We start from the raw sequence: 20,589 nt of genomic DNA on the forward strand, positions 1-20,589 counted from the left end.
CCTGGCTCCCTCCCACACTGTGCTGCTGTGACAGGCTGCAAAACCCCCCAGCTGCACTTTCACCAGCATTCACACAGGTAGGGACACGCCCAGCTCTCTAACCACCAGCCTAGGACCCCAGCGCAGTACCGCCCTGCCCTGGTCAAATCTGGCCAGTATATGACCACCCGGTCTGCCACTCCCTCAATGTGACAAGGACCGTGCACACTTGTGGTAACCAAGCTGAGATTTCCCCCAGACACCTCAGTCAAACGCACACGGGTTTGGATTAAAACATAAAATAAGTTTATTAACTACAAAAGGGTAGATTTTAAGTGATTATAAGTGGTAACAAACCAATCAAAACCACAAACTGAGCTTAACACACAAGATAGGTGGGATATGAATTAGCAAATCCTCACCCTGAGCGATAAACGGGCTGGCAGATTCTTAAGGCACAAGTTGCCTTGGCTTTGCAGCGTGGGTTTTCCAGGTTTTCAGACACAGGTTTTGTATGTTCCTCTGGTGTTTCCAGGTGTGGTGTTGTAGGGAGTGTGAGGCCCCCTCAGGATGTCATTTCCCCCCTTTTCTATCTTCTTCCCACTTGCTGGAAAGCTCTTTTGCTGTGACCTGGGTCAGAGAGTTCCCAGTGTGAAGTGCTGTCTCGGAGAGGTTTCTATTGCACACAGTTCCTGGGGTAACCCTGGTGCTTGTGGGCATTTCCTCGGGAAGCCATTAACATTGTTTGGCCTTTTTACTGTTGTACCCGAAAGGCTGCTTGTGGGTGTTCTCAGCCTCACCACTCGGTTCAGTAACACACACGTAGCCAAACATCACAACGTCACACACGATAGTAGCAGGGACAATCCAGTCAGATCTGACTGTCCAGCAGATCGACACGTTTACAATGACACCTCACAGGCGCACGTTGTACCCAACGTACCATCATCTGCCAGTGGTGCCTATGGGGTGCCGGGTGTCACAGGCGGGTTTAATGGGTTCAGTTCACTCAGGGAGGGGAGCTAACCAGGAGGCCGTTACAGCAGCCGGCGGCCTGCTGTGCCCCACATAAAACGCAGCACAGGAGAGCGACGTTTTTAATCAGAGGCACAGATGGAAGAGGAAACGATGGGGAGTTCGCAGCTGACTGGAGGCTGAACAGCCACGTTTAGGGAGTTACCTGAGTCCCTGATCAGAGACCAACTCGCGGTGGGAATCGGAATAAAAAGCTCAGGCTATTGGGTGACTGCAAGGCCATTAGGATTTGCCAAACCCCAGAAGTTGCCCAGCCCAGAATGACGCTTGTGCAGGGTGGTCCGTGCTCTGACACGAGACATGACTGAGGCTCCAACAGAGGCCTGAAGCAGAAAGCCACACAGCTCCCAAAGTCTCTAGCCAGAGCCGCGCATGGAGCTGCACATGCTGTGACAACCAGCACAAGCCAGGGCAACGCCCAGTCTATGGGAACAGGTGCACAGTGACGGGACCCGTTCAGTTCTTGCAGGAGCTGGCAAACCCTGTGTGCACTGCCTGGATTAAGAGGCTGACGACAGCACCCGTGGATTCTTCCTCGGAGCAGTGGGCAAAGCTGCAGAACCAGACGCATGGGCTGCCCGCCCGGAAGCTAATGGGACATTTGTTAATTTGCCCAGTTAGTGACCTGAAAGAAAACCCCCCCACACCTGTCCCAGCAGCTGAGAGGAGATCAGAGATTCCTTCGAACAGGGACCTAGGGAGGGAAATTGGTGCGTGACTGAGCTGCCCAGACAGAGCACGGCATGCAAAGGCGTCGAATGGAGACGAGATGCGAAGCTTAATTAAGAGTTTGAGAAACTGGTGATGTTTAATTAAACAGCCTCCCTTCCCCTGCTGTGGTGCTAGAACAGTAGGAGCAAGCCTGCAGCCATGGCTACACTACAAGCTTTTGCCAATGCAAGTTACGTCAGCACTAGGGTGACCAGATGTCCGATTTTATAGGGACAGTCCCGATATTTGGGATTTTTTATTCTATAGGCTCCTATTACCCCCAACCCCCATCCCGATTTTTCACACTTGCTGTCTGGTCGGCACACAGACCTCCCCCGCGCGGCTCGTACGGCGCCTGGGCTCGTGCATACCTGGGTCCTCGTGTCAGCACAGTGCCTGCTCACCAGGGTGCCTGTGTCCATGCACAGAGCTGTGCACCATGGGTCAGTGTCCCTGTGTGCAACCACCCAGCGCAGGGGCTGTTGGGAAGGTCTGGCAATGCCCTGTGGGGCAGAAACGACTCACTCGGGGTAACTGGGAGCAAGAGCTCAACTTCCCAGCATGCAGCTGTCTCCATCCCATAATGTTAGCTGCCTCCTGTGATTTTCATGCCTTGCTGAAGAATCCCGGGTGCTGTGGTGCACCATGCTCTGCCTGGCCCTGCTGCTGGGGCCTGCGGGCGCTGTGTGGTGATGTGCACACTGGGTGTGTCACTGAGCCTGGGAGTTGTGTCACACGGGGCGGTAACAAGTGGGGGTCTCTCTGCAGCATATTCTGGGAACTCAGAACCACAAATTATTTCCCAAATCTGAGACTGTTATTCAGTATTGAGCCAGTGCAACCCCCCTGAGCAATTTGAAAGCAAATACGTGAAGCGTTCAGGTTCTGTTCCATGAATATCTTAACGAGGGGAAAGAACGGCCACGTCCATTTTACCTGAACATACGGCAGCCGTGGCTGTCACAGGGCGGTGGGTGCCCCCGGGTGGAGGGGTCGGGGAAGGGATGCGGCCCCGATGCCATGTGGAATGGCGAGGGGGGCATAGGCAGGGGCTGCCGTGCAGTTCTCCACGGACTGCGGAGGGAGGCCAGCCCAGGACTGCTGCAGCGTGTGTCTTTGCTGCCGGAGAAGCCCCGTTATGTCCTTGTGCCTCCCCCTCTGCTTTTCCTGCTGGGACGCCTCGCCCTTTTTCTTCTCTGCTTTTTCCTTCCCCAGGCTGGCTGCATGTTTGCTCTCCAGGCCCTGCGCTCACCGTCTGACGCAGCACTGGCTGCGGGATCTCACTGGACACGTCCACGCGGAGTCCTGGCTCAGGCGTTCTGCGGTCGTGCCACCCGCATCTCGTTCTAATGCCGGGTTCTCAAACATGGATGCACCGCGACCCCCTCTGATAACAAAATGACTACATGACCCTGGGGGCGGGGGAGCCCAAGTCCCGCTGCCCCAGGTGGTGGTGGAGCTCAGCTTTCAGCTTCAGCCCTGGGTCCCAGCAAGTCTAACGCTGGCCCTGGCGACCCCATTAAATGGGGTCACGACCCACTTTTGGATCCCGAACCACAGTTTGAAAACCACTGTTTTAATGGAAAATGAGTAGTTAAGAACTTTATAGCATTCATCATCATGTAACTCCGATAGGTTTCCACACCCCTTTTTGGTTTATGTCCTGCCCTCTGCTCTCCTATTTGGACACACACTTTTGGTGCAGTCAGCCATTTTGAAATATTTTTTACTTTACTTATTTTTATGGGGAACTTTGGTCTGTCTTGGTGGTTTTTTTTTTTTTTAACATGTTAAGGTTAGAATAGGTTTTTTTTTTTTTTTACACACTTTTAGAGAAAAAGAATTTTAAAGGCAGTTTAATATAATTTACAAACTAAAGCGGATTATCACACAGTGATAAAAAAATGTCAGGAAAGAGTTTTAAAACAGCAAATAAGGAATAAAGTGTTGACAGAAATATGTTAACAGTTTTTTTTTAGCGAAAATATAATGTCATGCACTTTTTGAAATAAAGGTATTAAATATTTTTTTTAGGAAAAGAATTGTTATGCATTTAAGTTATTTTGAAATAAATGCATAACTTTATTTTTCTCTAAAAACAGATGCCTTTATTTAAAAAAATATATAAATATTTTTCAGACTTTATTTCAAAATACGCTAAAGTCTGAAAAGTGACGGTATGCTTTTTGAGAATAAAGAACAGAGCCTGTCTCTTTAGTGGAAATAAACACGACACAAGTGCGAGAGGCTTGCAGAACAGCTGAGCAAAGCAAACGCCTCTTAGCCTGCTCCAGACAGAGACCAAACAAGGGGCCTGTTGCTGAACGCATGGCAGGGAGAGGAGAAAACTGCCAAGGAGTTCGGGCCCAGCCAGCCTGGGGCAAACCACGCCTCGGAAGCTGTGCCATGGTACCTCATAGAATGCATTTTCTTGAACCAATCAGAATGTGCCACATGGCGAAGGAGGCGTGGCTATTGACCCTTGGGCTATTAAAAAATACAGCTGGTTACACAAAGGAATGAAAAGACCGACACTGCGTGTAATGCAAAGTTTGGGAGAAATACCTTCGAAGAACTATACCATTAGCTGGCTTTTGAAAGTGCTGCCGACAGGAAACCTGCTTCTTAAAAGCATATCACTCGTAAAGCACAAAGAAAGCTTTAGAGTTACCCACTTTAGACCAAACGCACCCAGGCAAAGTTCAGAGAAATACTGGCTTACGTGACGCAGCAAACACTTTGTACTGGAGAGAAGACGGGACTTTTCCCCCACACTCTTCTACTTTCCTAAGGTGGTGTTAAAATCTCAACAATGTTAAATCAAGGAAAGTTTTAACAAACAAACTGTTAAAACATCAGACAACAGGAACATGCGTATAGATTTTCTTAGTTACAAACGTATGCAAATGTAGCAGCCATCCTTATTCACTTTTAGTTTTGTACCAGGAATTGAATTACCTCTTTTTACACAAAGCCTTTAGCCTTGGTCTTTAAAAATGGTAAAAAACCCTCATTAACATTATGGCTAACCTGTATAGCAATTTCCCTTAGTCCGGTCACGTCAAGTAATGTGCTTTGGAATCCTTGATTATCCTATGTGCCCAGTTTTCAAACAGCAGCCCCACCCCGCCCTGTATATTCGCGATACTCTTAGCAGTGGTTTAGGGGTAACCTTTCAAAAGTCCGTTGGTCTCCCTCCCTAAGTAAGGAAGAACTTCTGCAGAGGGCATCGGAGTATGGGGACGATCGCACCCTTGCATTTGGGTTATTTGTTCTCTCGCAGAATTCAAACACAAACCAAAACACATTATGGGATAAAAGGGAACTCGGGCTTAAAAAGTGGTCCGTGCTTTTCCCTATGATTTTAGTGAGGAAAATTGAAAAAATTGTACCCTAAAAAGCCCTGGATTGCCTTCCCCAGCAATCTGTGTTGGGGGATTAGACAGCTGCTCCGGCCCTGAAAGGGTGACAGCCAGCCTGGGAGAGGGCTGGGGCTGTGAGAGGAGGCAGATGGAGAAGCAGCCACAGCTGGGCCACGCCCCAATCCTGGCTGTGGGCCAGGAGCTGAGAGAGTCTCTCTCTAGCTGTGGAGAGAGACGGGCCTGGCTGCCTGGGAGCTGAGCACGGTACCCAGAGTGGAGCAGGGCTGGGGGAAGGCCAGAGGGGCTGGGGAGCTCCAGGCTGGAAACCCCCCAGGCTGCAGGCCTGGCTAAAGGCTGGGAAGGGCTCTGGGGTTGCAGAGGCGCAGCCCAGGGTAGGCAGAGGCAGGTGGCCCAACCCCCTTGCCAGTGATGAGGGGTTTACAGACTGCGTCTGCCCCAGGGAGCGGGGGCTAGAGCATGACTGGCAGTAGCCACTGAGGCGAGGTGGGGATAGGGGGTTGGGGGTTCCCTGGGACGGGAGACCCAGAGACTGCGGGGTACTGCAGGGGGCAGAACCCCGAGGGAAGGGGCACTGGGGGCTGGCAGGGGCACCGGGGGCCTGAGGCAAGCGGGACATCGGCCAGTAGGAGGCGCTCCGGAGCTGGAAGAGCTAATTCCTGAGACGACCAGCAGGAGGCGCTGCGCCGGTGAGTCCTCGCACCGCTACAGAACGCTCTGGTCACGCTGCTCGTGTGTCCCGTGGCACTTCCCTGACTTTACAGCTACATCTGTGAGCAGCTGTGACAATGCGGTTCTGGCGGAACCCAACTGAGAGTGCCAACTCAGGACAAATTGCTNAAAGGTGCCACAGGACCCTCTGTTGCTTTTTACAGATTCAGACTAACACGGCTACCCCTCTGATAAATGTCACCTGAAAGTGAAAACAGGCGTTCGCATGGGACTTTTGTAGCCGGCATTGCAAGGTATTTACGTGCTAGATATATTAAACATTTGTATGCTCCTGTATACTTCGGCCACCATTCCAGAGAACATGCTTCCATGCTGATGGTGCTCATTAAAAAAAAAAAAAAATCCATTAATTAAATTTGTGACTGAACTCCTTGGGGGAGAACTGTATGTCTCCTGCTCTGTTTTACCCGGATTCTACTGGGATGATTTAGTTGGGAATTGGTCCTGCTTTGAGCAGGGGGTTGGACTAGATGACCTCCTGAGGTCCCTTCCAACCCTGATATTCTATGATTCGATATTTCATGTTATAGCAGTCTCAGATAATGACCCAGCACATAGAATCATAGAATATCAGGGTTGGAAGGGATCTCAGGAGGTCATCTAGTCCAACCCCCTGCTCAAAAGCAGGACCAATCCCCAACTAAATCATCCCAGCCAGGGCTTTGTCAAGCCTGACTTTAAAAACCTCTAAGGAAGGAGATTTCACCACCTCCCTAGGGAACGCATTCCAGTGCTTCACCACCCTCCTAATGATATAGTGTTTCCTAATATCCAACCTAGACCTCCCCCACTGCAACTTGAGACCATTACTCCTTGTTCTGTCATCTGGTACCACTGAGAACAGTCTAGATCCATCCTCTTTGGAACCCCCCTTTCAGGTAGTTGAAAGCAGCTATCAAATCCCCCCTCATTGTACTCTTCCGCAGACTAAATAATCCCAGTTCCCTCAGCCTCTCCTCCTAAGTCATGTGCTCCAGACCCCTAATCATTTTTGTTGCCCTCTGCTGGACTCTTTCCAATTTTTCCACATCCTTCTTGTAGTGTGGGGCCCAAAACTGGACACAGTACTCCAGATGAGGCCTCACCAGTGCCGAATAAAGGGGAACGATCACATCCCTCGATCTGTTGGCAACGCTCCTACTAATGCAGCCCAATATGCTGTTAGCCTTCTTGGCAACAAGGGCACACTGCTGATTCATATCCAGCTTCTCGTCCACTGTAATCCCCAGGTCCTTTTCTGCAGAACTGCTGCTTAGCCAGTCAGTCCCTAGTCTGTAGCAGTGCATGGGATTCTTCCGTCCTAAGTACAGGACTCTGCACTTGTCCTTGTTGAACCTCATAGGATTTCTTTTAGCCCAATCCTCCAATTTGTCTAGGTCACTCTGGACCCTATCCCTATCCTCCCGCGTATCGACATCTCCCCCCAGCTTAGTGTCATCTATGAAATTCCTGAGGGTGCAATTCATCCCATCATCCATATCATTGATAAAGATATTGAACAAAACCGGCCCCAGGACTGACCCCTGGGGCACTCCGCTTGATACCGACTGCCAGCTACACATCAAGCCATGATCACTGTCCGTTGAGCCCAACAATCTAGCCAGCTTTCTATCCACCTTATAGTCCATTCTTCCAATCCATACTTCTTTAACTTATTGGCAAGAATACTGTGGGAGAATGTATCAAAAGCTATGCTAAAGTCAAGATATATCATGTCCACCGCTGTCCCCATATCCACAGAGCCAGTTATCTCATCATAGAAGGCAATCAGGTTGGTCAGGCATGACTTGCCCTTGGTGAATCCATGTTGACTGTTCCTGATCACTTTCCTCTCCTCCAAGTGCTTCAAAATGGTTTCCTTGAGGACCTGCTCCATGATTTTTCAAGGAACTGAGGTGAGGCTGACCGGTCTGTTCGTTTTAAGAACACTTTCACTGCAGATTTGACAAAATGCAAAGAAGGTACCAACGTGAGATTTCTAAAAAGATAGCTACAGCACTCTACCCAAGGTTTAAGAATCTGAAGTGCCAGAAATCAGATTGTGACGGGGTGTGGAGCATGCTTTCAAAAGTCTTAAAAGAGCAACACTCCAATGAGAAAACTACAGAATCCGAACCACCAAAAAAGAAAATCAACCTTCTGCTGGTGGCATCTGACTCAGATGATGAAAATGAACATGTGTCGGTCCGCTCTGCTTTGGATCGTTATCGAGCAGAACCTGTCATCAACACGGAAACATGTCCCCTGGAATGGTGGTTGAAGCATGAAGGGACATAAGAATCTTTAGCGCATCTGGTATGTAAATATCTTGCAATGACAGCTACAACAGTGCCATGCGAATGCCTGTTCTCACTTTCAGTGACATTGTAAACCAGAAGCGGGCAGCGTTATCTTCTGCAAATTGTAACCAACCTTGTTTGTCTGAGCGATTGGCTGACCAAGAAGTAGGACTAAGTGGATTTGTAGGCTCTAAAGTTTTACATTGTTTTATTTTTGAATGCAGTTATTTTTGTACATAATTCTACGTTTGTAAGTTCAACTTTCAGGATAAAGAAATTGCACTACAGTACTTGTAATGGGGAATTGAAAAAATACTATTTCTTGTTTTTTTACACTGCAAATATTTGTAATCAAAAATAAATATAAAGTGAGCACTGTATAAAAATGTAGAAAACATCCATAAATATTTAAATAAATTGAATTCTATTATTAACAGTGTGATTAATCGCAATTAGTGTTTTTAATCGCTTGACAGCCCTAGTAAACAGTGATGTGGCAAAATTTGAAGATGATACAAAACTACTCAAGATAGTTAAGGCCCAGACAGGTTGCGAAGAGCTACAAAAGGATCTCACAAAACTGGGTGACTGGGCAACAAAGTGACAGATGAAATTCAACGTTGATAAATCCAAAGTAATGCACACTGGAAAACATAATCCCATATACAATGATGGGGTCTAAATTAGCTGTTACCACTCAAGAAAGATCTTGGAGTCACTGTGGATAGTTCTCTGAAAACATCCACTCGATGTGCAGCGGCAGTCAAAAAAGCTAACAGAATGTTGGGAATCATTAGGAAAGGGATAGATAAGACAGAAAATATATTGCCTCTATATAAATCCATGGCACACCCACATCTTGAATACTGTGTGCAGATGTGGTCGCCCCATCTCATAAAAGATATATTGGAATTGGAAAACGTTCAGAAAAAGGCAACAAATATTATTAGGGGTATGGAATGGCTCCCAATGAGGAGAGATTAATAAGACTGGAACTTTTCAGCTTGGAAAAGAGATGACTAAGGGGGGCTATGATAGAGGTCTATAAAATCATGATTGGTGTGGAGAAAGTCAATAAGGAAGTGTTATTTACTCCTTCTCATAACGCAAGAACTAGGGGTCACCAAATGAAATTAATAGGCAGCAGGTGTAATACATACAAAAGGAATTATTTTTTCACACAACACACAATCAACCCGTGGAACTCCCTGCCAAAGGATGTGGTGAAGGCCAAGACTATAACAGGGGTCAAAAAAGAACTATGTAAATTCATGGGGGTAGGTCCATCAATGGCTATTAGCCAGAATGGGCAGGGATGGTGTCCCTAGCTCTGTTTGCCAGAAGCTGGGAATGGGCGACAGGGGATGGATCACTTGATGATTACCTGTTCTGTTCATTCCCTCTGGGCACCTGACATTGGCCGCTGTCGGAAGACAGGATACTGGGCTAGATGGACCTTTGCTCTGACCCAGTGTGGCTGTTATTTACTGCAGAGCCGTGGCACCGCCCCCCAACAGGGTCTCCCCACCCCCGGAACAACCTGGGCCCCTGCCCCACCCATCACAGTGCCAGGCCCGCGGGAGGTCTGCGCCACGGCCCGGATCGCTACCCACCAGTGCCAGTCAGAAGTTGGGCAGCACTGGGGATGGTCTCATGGACCAGGGAAATCCCCTCCCGCTCTAGGTGGGACGAGCCTGCGGAACGTACTGCCACCAGACACAATGGGGCCGGGCGCTTAGAGTCCCATTTCTCTAATGCCGGAGACAGGAATGCCAATGTGTGTGGGAAGGGGAGGAACCACCAGCCTGGCAGGCTCCCAGGGCCCCCCGGTAGGTCCCGGCCCTCGCTGCCTACCTGGATCCGGCTGTTGCCCCAGTCGGCCACGATAATGTTGCCGTTGGAGTCCACGGCCACACCGGTGGGGGCGTTGAACTGCCCGTTCCCCTCCCCGTGGGAGCCGAACTTGAAGAGGAACTCGCCGTCGGCGCTGTACACCTGGGTGGGGAGGGGCTCGTCACCCCGCCAGCCCCTGACCCAGTGCTGGGCTGGCAGGGACCCGCCCAGCTGGGAGGAGGGCTACGAGCCGCGCTGGGGCAGAGCTGGAACCTGGAGGGGGCGCTGGCTCGACGGAGGGCTGCCACGGGCTGGGAAGCCCCCGGAGCACGGGACTCGGGCAGGCCGAGGGGGGCCGGGCTGGCGCCGGGGAATGGGCAGCGAGGGAGAGGCCAACTCCACACTCCACAGCAGACAGGCTTGGTGGCGACCTCGTAACCGCTGTGCTCTGGGCTCCCCAAGGACACCCCATGCTGAGGCCGGGGACTGACGAACCCGGCACTGCCCTGAGCTGCGGGGCTCCCAGCTGGGGGAGACGGGGGGGGGAGGGGGAGCACTGCGGCTCCCGGCTGGACGCGGTGGCAGGACACGGCCCCCCAGGACCCGTCACGGCTGGACGCACTGGGCAGAGCTCAGCCGGGACGCAGGTGGCCAGAGCGCAGGGGGTCAGTCTCTGGGGCGCTGAGGCGCCATGTGGGGAGGGAGAGCGGAACCCCGGGGTCTAGCCCGCTGAAGGGTCCCTCCCAGAGCCCACCCTGTGGCTAGTTGCCGGAGCACGGGCAGAGCCCAGGTCAGGGCCAGGGCCCGACTCACCTTCACCGAGTGGTTGTGAAAGTCGGTCACCACGATCTCGTTCTTGTTGTTAACAGCGACGAAGTGGGGCCCTGGGAGGAGAGAAGGAAACCCCTGAACCTGCCTCAGCGCACGGGGCTGGAGTGGGCTCCGCTCGCGGGGCAGGGGGAACGAGCGCCTGCCTCGTGGCGGGGCAGGTCTGCCAGCTCTCCTGGGGATGGGGCAGGGAGGGCCACACGCCTGGGCAGCGGAGGTTAATGCGCGGTGAATGCTGTCAGAGCAGCTGGTGAGCCTGGGCCCTGGGGTGGGCGTGTGGGGAGGGGCAGTTAGTGACCACAGCAGCTGCCAGACCCATTAGAGAGGGAGAGACCTCAGCAGGAAACACCAGCCGGGAAGGGCATCACAGCCATTCAGAGGAGAAGTGCTGAGAAAAGAGAGAAAAGAACCCAGGAGTCCAGGCTCCCAGCCCCCTCCTGCTCTAACCATCAGACCCCACTCCCCTTCCAGCTGGGAGAGAACCCAGGAGTCCTGGCTCCTGGTCCCCTCCTGCTCTAACCACTAGACCTCACTCCCATCCCAGAGCCAGGAGAGAACCCAGGAGTCCTGGCTCCCAGCCCCCCCTGCTCTAACCACTAGCATCCCCTCCCCTCCCAGCTGGCTTCTGGTCCCCTCCTGCTCTAACCACTAGACCCCACTACCCTCCCCAACCAGGATAGAACCTGCCCCCCACCCTAACCCAACCCAACCCACCAGACCCCACTCCCCTCCCAGCTCAGATAGAACCCAGGAGTCCTGGCTCCCACCCCCTGCTCTAACCCACCAGCCCCACTCCCCTCCCAGACAGGAGAGAACCCAGGAGTCCTGGCCCCCAGTCTCGCACTGAGGCCACGAAGGTGCGCTGCCTGTCCAAGCACCCTGCAGCCCAGCGGAGTGAAGGTGGTTCCCGAACTCACCAGGCTGGCCAGCAGCAAGCCAAAGGCATGCAGTAGTAAGGACCTGCAGGTCGCGGTATTACCATCGAGGGTACCTGCAAACTGCCGCTCCGCCGTCCCGCGGCCACCAAACTTGGTCACCAGCTTCCCGTTGGACTGGAAGATGAAGACGCAGCAGGCCTTGTTGTCCACCACGATGATGTGGCCATTGCGGTCCACGGCCACGCCCTTGGGGCCCATCAGCCGCCCAGCCCCGATCTTCGTCTGCAGCAGCAGGGAGCAGGACATTGGATCACGTGGCCTGGGGGCTGGAACCTGTAGGAATCCTGCCTCCCTCCACCCAGCCCCACGTCTGGAATGGGAACAGCCTCCAGCTCCCAGGGCTGGCATGTCCCCAATAACCTGTCCCTGCGGAAGGGCCCCTGGGCTGGGGGCTAGACCCCGCTATTCAACCCCTCGGGTGTTGCTCTGCGGGCTCGTTACGGGGCACAAGAACGGCCATACTGGGTCAGAGCAAAGATCCATCTAGCCCAGTATCCTGTCTTCCGACAGTGGCCAATGCCAGGTGCCCCAGAGGGAATGAACAGAACAGGGAATCATCCAGTGATCCATCCCCTGTCGCCCATTCCCAGCTTCTGGCCAACAGAGGTACCATCCCCGCGCATCCTAGCTAATAGCCATTGATGGGCCTATCCTCCATGAACTTACCTAGTTCTTTTTTGAACCCTATTATGGTCTTGGCCTTCACAACATGCTCTGGCAAGGAGTTCCACAGGTTGACCGTGCATTGTGTGAAAAAATACTTCCTTTTGTTTGTTTTAAACCTGCTGCCTATTAATTTCATTTGGTGACCCCTAGTTCTTGTGTTATAAGAAGGAGTAAATAACACTTCCTTATTGACTTTCTCCATACCAGCCATGATTTTATAGACCTCTATTATATCCCCCCTTAGTTGTCTCTTTTCCAAGCTGAAAGTCCCAGTCTTATTAATCTCCTCTCACACGGAAGCCGTTCCATACCCCTCATCATTTTTGTTGCCCTTCTCTGTATCTTTTCCAATTCCAATATATCTTTTCTGAGATGGGGCGACCACATCTGCACACAGTATTCAAGATGTGGGCGTACCATGGATTTATATAGCAGCAATATGATATTTTCTGTCTTCTTATCTATCCCTTTCTTAATGATTCCCAACATTCTGTTGGATTTTTTGACCCCCACTGCACATTGAGTGAATGTTTTCAGAGTACTATCCACAATGACTCCAAGATCTTTCTTGAGTGGAAACAGCTAACTCAGACCCCATCATTTTATAGGTATAGTTGGGATTATAAAGACAACGAGGAGTCCTTGTGGCACTTTAGAGACTAACAAATGTATTTGGGCATAAGCTTTCGTGGGCTAGAACCCACCTTATCAGGTGCAGGGAGTGGAAAATACAGTAGCAGGTATATATACACAGTAGATGAAAAGATGGGAGTTGCCTTACCAAGTGCTGGGGTCAGTGCTAACGAGACAATTCAATTAAGGTGGAAGTGGGCTGTTCTCAACAGTTGACGAGAAGGTGTGAGTATTTAGCAAGGGGAAATTTGTTTTTGTAAAAACAACAAGGAGCCCTTGTGGCACCTTAGAGACTAACAAATTGATTTAGTTTTTGTACTGATTAGTTGGGATTCTGTTTGCCAGTGTGCATTACTTTGCATTTATCAACATTGAATTTCATCTGCCAGTTTGTTGCCCAGTCACCCAGTTTTGTGGGATCTCTTCGTAGCTCTTTTGCCACCTCACTGTTTACCCCTTTCTCCAGATGAATATGTTGAATAGGACTGGGCCCAGAACCGACCCCTGGGGGACACCACCATTTACCTCCCTCCAGTCTGAAAACTGACCATTTATTCCTACCCTTTGTTTCCTGTCTTTTAAACCAGTTACCAATCCGTGTCTGACAATTTTGTTCTTTACTTTAGTTTCAACCAGTTTGCCCAGTACTGAAGTCAGGCTTACTGGCCTGTAATTGCCGGATCACCTCTGGAGCCCTTTTTAAAAATTGGCATCACGTTAGCTATCCTCCAGTCACCTGGTGCAGAAGCTGATTTAAGCAATAGGTTATAGATTACAGTTAGTAGTTCTGCAATTTCACATTTGAGTTCCTTCAGAACTCTTGGGTGAATCCCATCTGGTCCTGGTGACTTATTGCTGTTTAATTTATCAATAAAAAGAACAGGAGTACTTGTGGCACCTTAGAGACTAACAAATTTATTAGAGCATAAGCTTTCGTGGACTACAGCCCACTTCTTCGGATGCCTAGAATGGAACATATATTGAGGAGATATATATACACACACATACAGAGAGCATGAACAGGTGGGAGTTGTCTTACCAACTCTGAGAGGCCAATTAATTAAGAGAAAAAAACTTTTGTACATGGCAGAGGGGCAATGCTGGCACATGATGGCATATGTCACATTGGTAGATGTGCAGGTGAACGAGCCCCTGATGGTGTGGCTGATGTGATTAGGTCCTATAATGATGTCACTTGACCCAGGAACCTATCTTTGTAACAAAGCCCGATGCCAACTCTGTCCACATATCTATTCAATGCCCCTCTGCCATGTACATTGGCCAAACCGGACAGTCTCTACGCAAAAGAATTAATGGACACAAATCTGACATCAGGAATCATAATACTCGAAAATCAGTGGGAGAACGCTTTAACCTGTCTGGTCATTCAGTGACAGACCTGCGGGTAGCTATCTTACAACAGAAAAACTTCAAAAACAGACTCTAACGAGAGACTGCTGAGCTGGAATTGATATGCAAACTAGATACAATCAACTCAGGATTGAATAAGGACTGGGAATGGCTGAGCCATTACAAACATTGAATCTATCTCCCCTTGTAAGTATTCTCACACTTCTTAACTGTCTGTACTGGGCTAGCTTGATTATCACTTCAAAAGTTTTTTTTCTCTTAATTGGCCTCTCAGAGTTGGTAAGACAACTCCCACCTGTTTATGCTCTCTGTATGTGTGTATATATATCTCCTCAATATTTATTCCACTCTATATGCATCTGAAGAAGTGGGCTGTAGTCCACGAAAGCTTATGCTCTAATAAATTTGTTAGTCTCTAAGGTGCCACAAGTACTCCTGTTCTTTTTGCGGATACAGACTAACATGGCTGCTTCTCTGAAACCTAATTTATCAATCTGTTCCCAAACCTCCTCTAATGACACCTCAGTCTGGGACAGGTCCTCAGATTTGTCATCTTGCTCAGCTCCTGGCTCAGGGGGACCTAGTGGCAGAGAGTTCCACAGGCCAGTTGTGAAGTGGGTTTTGAAGTGTTTCCTTTGCCCCAGTATACAGATGCTCCCTGTCAGGGTCTCTCCTTCATTCCATGGGGAGGGAGACACCCAAACCCACCATCTCTGCCCCAGGCAGGTCTTTCCCTCCCTCGATCCCGTCCCCTCTGGGCACTAACCGGCCCCTTGGTCACTCTCTGCCCTGCCCTGCCCTCTCACCTTGAACTTGCCCTCGGGGGAGAAGATGCTGACCCAGCGGTTGTCGTAGTCAGCGATGATGATGTCCCCGTTCATGTCGACCGTGACGCCGGTGGGGCGCTGCAGCTGCCCAGGGGAGCGGCCCCGCACGCCGAAGCGCAGCCGGAACTGGCCCTCGTTGGAGAAGACCTGGTGGGGGCAGAGCAGGGCGGTCAGTGGGGAGAAGCTGGGGGGCGGGGCAGGGCAGGGGAGGGGGCTGGAGCCGACGAGTCCCTACCTGCACACACTGGTTATTGCTGTCGGCCACCACGATGCGACCAGAGCTGGAGGTGGAGATGCCCTGCAGGTTGGTGAATTCCCCCTTCTCCCGGCCTCGGCTTCCTACAGGCAGAGCACAGGGGGAGAGGTTTCAGCTGGAGCAGCCAGGCAGGATGGGTAGGGGGGCGGGCCCAGAATCACAGCAGGGTAGGACCAGAGGGACTCCAGAGGTCGTCTAGCCCAGTCCCCTGCACTCATGGCAGGACCATCCCGGACAGGTGTTTGTCTAACCTCCCTGGGCAATTTATTCCAGTGCTTAGCCACCCTGACAGGAAGTTTTTCCTAATGTCCAACCTAAACCTCCCTTGCTGCAATTTAAGCCCATTGCTTCTTGTCCTGTCCTCAGAGGTTAAGAAAAACAATTCTTCTCCCTCCTCCTTGTAACAACCTTTTATGTACTTGAAAACTTATCGTGTCCTCTCTCAGTCTTCTCTTCTCCAGACTAACCAAATCCAAGCCTTTCAACCTTCCCTCATAGGTCGTGCTTTCTAGACCTTTCATCATTTTTGTTGCTCTTCTCTGGACTTTCTCCAATTTGTCCATATTCTTCCTGAAATGTGGCACCCAGAACTGGACACAATACTTCAGTTGGGGCCTAATCAGCGTGGAGTGGAAGAATGACTTCTCGTGTCTTGCTTACAGCACTCCTTTTAATACATCCCAGAATGATGTTTGCTTTTTTTTGCAGCAGTGTTACACTGTTTAGCTGATCTACTCTGACCCCCAGATCCCTTTCCGCAGTACTCCTTCCTAGGCAGTCATTTCCCATTCTGTATGTGTGCATCTAATTGTTCCTTCCTAAGTGGAGTACTTTGCATTTATCCTTATTGAATTTCATCCTATTTACTTGAGACCATTTCTCCAGTCTGTTCACAAACGTAAGTGCACTCCCTATGCCGGTATCCAAATCACTGATGAAGAATCGAACGGCACCAGAGCCAGGACAGACTCCTGCGGGACCCCACTCGATGTGCTGTCGCATTCCCCAGGGTACAATCTGGATATGTCCTTGCAGCTCGGAGTACAGCTTCCAAGAAGTTGCGCACTCACCTCACAGGAGGTTTGTCTAGGCACATCTCCCGCTTCCCCCCAGCCACAAGGCTTCTTACCCTGGCAGAGAAGGACACGATTTGTTCTTGACAAATCCACGCTTGTGACGTTATTGATATAATCTGGGACCATATAGAACATGGTTGCAACCAAAGTCCTGTAGTGGCACCAAATCTTGTATAAAGGGGGGTCAAATGGGGTGTCTAAGACAAGGTTATGATTTACTGGGTATAATTATGCTGTCTATATGTGTGTATCAATTTTGTAGTTGAAATTATAAATATTGGCTCTAAACTATCTGTATTTCAAACTTATGCTATGCTTCTGGGTGATATCCCAGACAAGTTGGTGTTAGCTCTGCCTAGCCTGCTTGATGGCCCATTAAGGACCATCAGCTACAATTGACCCATGGAGAAAAGGCAGATATGCCTTGTAACTCAGCAAAGTATGCAGGGACTGGCCCATGTGACTCCAGACTCCATTTTGCTGTAATTTTCCACAGTAAGAACAAAGAGGTGTTCTTACACCTGGAAAAGACTATATAAGGCTGATGCCTGATCTCCATCTTGTCTTCAATCCTGCTTCTTACCTCTGGAGGGACTTTGCTACAAGCTGAAGCTTTGAACAAAGGACTGAGGACCCATCCCAGTGGGGGATGTTCCAGAGACTTGATTTTGAACCTGCAGTTTATTCCATCACTGCTGCAAGCCTGAACCAAGAACTTTGCCATTACTGGATGTAATTGATTCCATTTAACCAATTCTAGCGCTTGTCTATACCTTTTTCTTTTTATGAATAAACCTTTAGATTTTAGACTCTAAAGGATTGGCAACAGCGTGATTTGTGGGTAAGATCTAATTTGTATATTGACCTGGGTCTGGGGCTTGGTCCTTTGGGATCGGGAGAACCTTTTTTCTCTTAATGGGGCATTGGTTTTCATAACCATTTGTCCCCATAACAAGTGGCACTAGTGGTAATACTGGGAAACTGGAGTGTCTGAGGGAATTGCTTGTGTGACTTGTGGTTAGCCAGTGGGGTGAGACCAAAGTCCTTTTTCTCTGGCTGGTTTGGTTTGCCTTAGAAGTGGAAAAACCCCAGCCTTGGGCTGTAACTGTCCTGTTTTAAGCGATTTGTCCTGAATTGGCACTCTCAGTTGGGTCCCGCCAGAACCGCATAGTTACACCATGCTGACTGTTACTTATCACCTCATTATCTTCTAGATGCTTACAAACCGATTGATTGCTTCATTACCTCTCCAGGTACTGAGGTTAAGCTGACTGGTCTGTAATTCCCTGAGTTAGTCCCCGTTTTATAGATAGGTCTGATGTGATGGACTGTGCCTGGCTGGCTGGGCCTGGGCCACAGAGAGGCCCAGAAGACACTGCCCGGACATTTGGCACCTAGCAACTGACGCTCAGGGATGGGCCCCCCTCCGCAGGCAGCCAGCCGGTGCGAGCAGCTGGAGAGCAAAGGGCGGAGGGGGGCCGGGAGGTGTTAAGGATGGGTAGCACAAGGAGACACTCCTGGAGGGGGATTACAGAGGGGCCAGGGGGCTCTGGGCTCTGATCCGACCCGGCGCTAACCCAGGACTCTGCGCTGGGTCCAGACCCCCAGGCACCCCCCTGCTGTTCCCACCGGCAGAGTCACTGCAGAGTCAGGCAGGGGGTGCCTGGCTCCCTTTGGGGACAAGTCTCCCACCGGGCTCCCACCAGAGGGACTCGCTGAGGGGGCTCCCGGTGTGACGCGGAGGCTGGGGGCTCCAAGGGTCAGTCCCTGGGGGGGAGCCGAGGGGCTGACCCCAGCGAGTGTGAACCGGAGGGGGCCGACGCCCTGCTGGGGCCTGCCAGGGGCTGTCCCGGACCTGGGACACAGAGCACCCGCCTGTGGATCCCTGACACCTATATTTGACCATTTCCAGTTTCTGGTCCTCCAGAAGTTCTCCAAGCTACCGGCCAATGGCTCGGAGATCTCCTCAGCCAGCTCCTGGAGCGTTCCAGGGTGGGTTTCATAGGGCCCTGCGAACATCTAATCTGTCTACAGTCTTCCCTTGCTCTTTGTCTACCCTCAGAGCTAGCCTCAGCTCCTGCCCCATTCAGACTGAGGCTAGCTATGTTCGTCACCTGATCGCTGCTAACGTTTGACCATAAGAACGGCCAGACTGGGTCAGACCAAGGGTCCATCCAGCCCAGTGTCCTGTCTTCCGACAGTGGCCAGTGTCAGGTGCCCAGAGGCAATGAACAGAACAGGGAATCATCAAGTGATCCATCCCGTCGGCCATTCCCAGCTTACGGCAAACAGAGGCTACGGACACCATCCCTGTCCATCCTGCTCAATAGCCATTGATGGACCTACCCCCATGAATTTACCTAGTTCTTTTTTGAACCCTGTTATGGTCTTGGCCTTCGCAACATCCTCTGGCAAGGAGTTCCACAGGTTGACTGTGCATTGTGTGAATAAATACTTCCTTTTGTTTGTTTTAAACCTGCTACCCATTAATTTCATTTGGTGACCCCTAGTTCTTAAGTTATGAGGAGGAGTAAATAACACTTCCTTGTTTACTTTTTCTATACCACTCATGATTTTATAGACCTCTATCATATCCCATTTTAGTCGCCTCTTTTCCAAGCTGAAAAGTCCCAGTCTTATTAATCTCTCCACATATTGAAACTGTTCCATACCCCTCATCATTTTTGTTGCCTTTTTGAGATGTGGCGACCACACCCTCACACCGTATTCAAGATGTGGGCGTGCCATTGATTTATATAGAGGCAATATGATATTTTCTGTCTTATTATCTATCCCCTTCTTTATGATTCCCAACAGTCTGTTCGCTTTTTTGACTGCTGCTGCACATTGAGTGGATGAGGTGAAAAGTGAAACCAAACAGGCATTTAGCACTTCAGCCCTTGCTGTGTTTTCTGTTATTCTCTTCCCTCCTCACTGAGTAACTGGCCTACCCTGTGCTTGGTCTTCCTCTAGCTTCTCGTGTGTCTGTAGAACGTTTTCTTGTTACCCTCTATGTCCCCATGGCTAGTTTAATCTCGTTTTGTGCCTTGTGTGACCGGCTGACACTCATAGCCTGGCAGCTGCTGGCCGGGCCTCCCGCTCTGCAAGGAGCAGCCGGGGCGGTTGGTGCAGCCCAGGTGACCGGCTGGACCCGGAAAGGGACAAAGGAGGGCAACGGGCGTGATGGAGGCCAGGCAGCTGGAAGCGAGTCAGTCTCCTGGTTGGGGACTCGGGTCGAGGTCCCAGGGCTCTGCCCCCCATAATGGACTTTGCCAAAGATCCCTGATCTCGGTGCTACCAAGCTCTGTTCTACGCTGGGTTCCCGACGATAATAACCTGTGTCACACGCGGGCGGGGAGTCACGGCTGGCTGTGGTGTGGGGGGCAGGGCCCTTTGGGGGTGAGGATCCCCCAGGGGTCCCACCCAGGGAGACTCGCTGCGGGGAGCTCCCGGGGTGACCAGGGGGCTGAACGCTCCGAGGTCAGACCCAGGAGGTGCCAAAGCGGAACAGGGTCCTTGCCCTGGGACAGGTGCCCTGAGGGGAGACGCTGCCCCAGAGTCCTGCCTGGCGTCACCCCGAGCTGACCCTGGGCAGACCCTGGCCATGTCTTGGAAGGCTGAGGAGGCCCAATGAGGTCTGTGCCCCCTGCAGGACCCTCTCTCTACTCTCAATGGCGCCCGGGCTCACCCACGCGGAAGATGAGCTCGTCCTCGATGGGGTTCTCCTTCTTCTTGCCGCTGCCATACATGCTGGAGGGGCGCCGCACAGCCTTCTGCCTGATGTGCCCGCTGCTGGGGGACTTGACGCGGCGCTTGACGTCGTCGGGCGAGGGGGGCACGTCACAGGCCTTGAGGGCCTTGGTGCGGAAGGGGCTGCCCCGGATGGGCTGCCCGTACAGCAGGATGGAGAGCAGGAAGTCGCCCTCCTGCCGCGGCGTGTAGACCAGCTCGTAGGTGCCGTTCTTGTTGTCTAGCACCTCGGCCTCGGCCCGGCCGCCGTCAGGCGCCGTCACCTGGGCCTGCAGGCTGGCGCTGCCGCTGCGCA

The 20,589-nt window shown here is 51.3% G+C and overlaps 1 protein-coding gene across 2 annotated transcripts; it reads right to left on the bottom strand.

Moving 5' to 3' along the window:
* Window positions 1–9,706: 9,706 nt before the first annotated feature.
* Window positions 9,707–20,589, bottom strand: LOC117871336 (tripartite motif-containing protein 3-like; the record flags this gene model as incomplete). Of its 2 annotated transcripts, none has more annotated exon segments than XM_034759216.1 (6): window positions 9,707–10,111; window positions 10,763–10,833; window positions 11,769–11,937; window positions 15,192–15,359; window positions 15,448–15,551; window positions 20,233–20,589. In XM_034759216.1, coding segments are annotated over 6 exon segments (1,259 nt in total), but the record flags the coding sequence as incomplete, so codon positions are not given.

This window comes from Trachemys scripta, chromosome 1, assembly GCF_013100865.1.
Source record: "Trachemys scripta elegans isolate TJP31775 chromosome 1, CAS_Tse_1.0, whole genome shotgun sequence".
NCBI classification, from domain to species: domain Eukaryota; kingdom Metazoa; phylum Chordata; order Testudines; family Emydidae; genus Trachemys; species Trachemys scripta.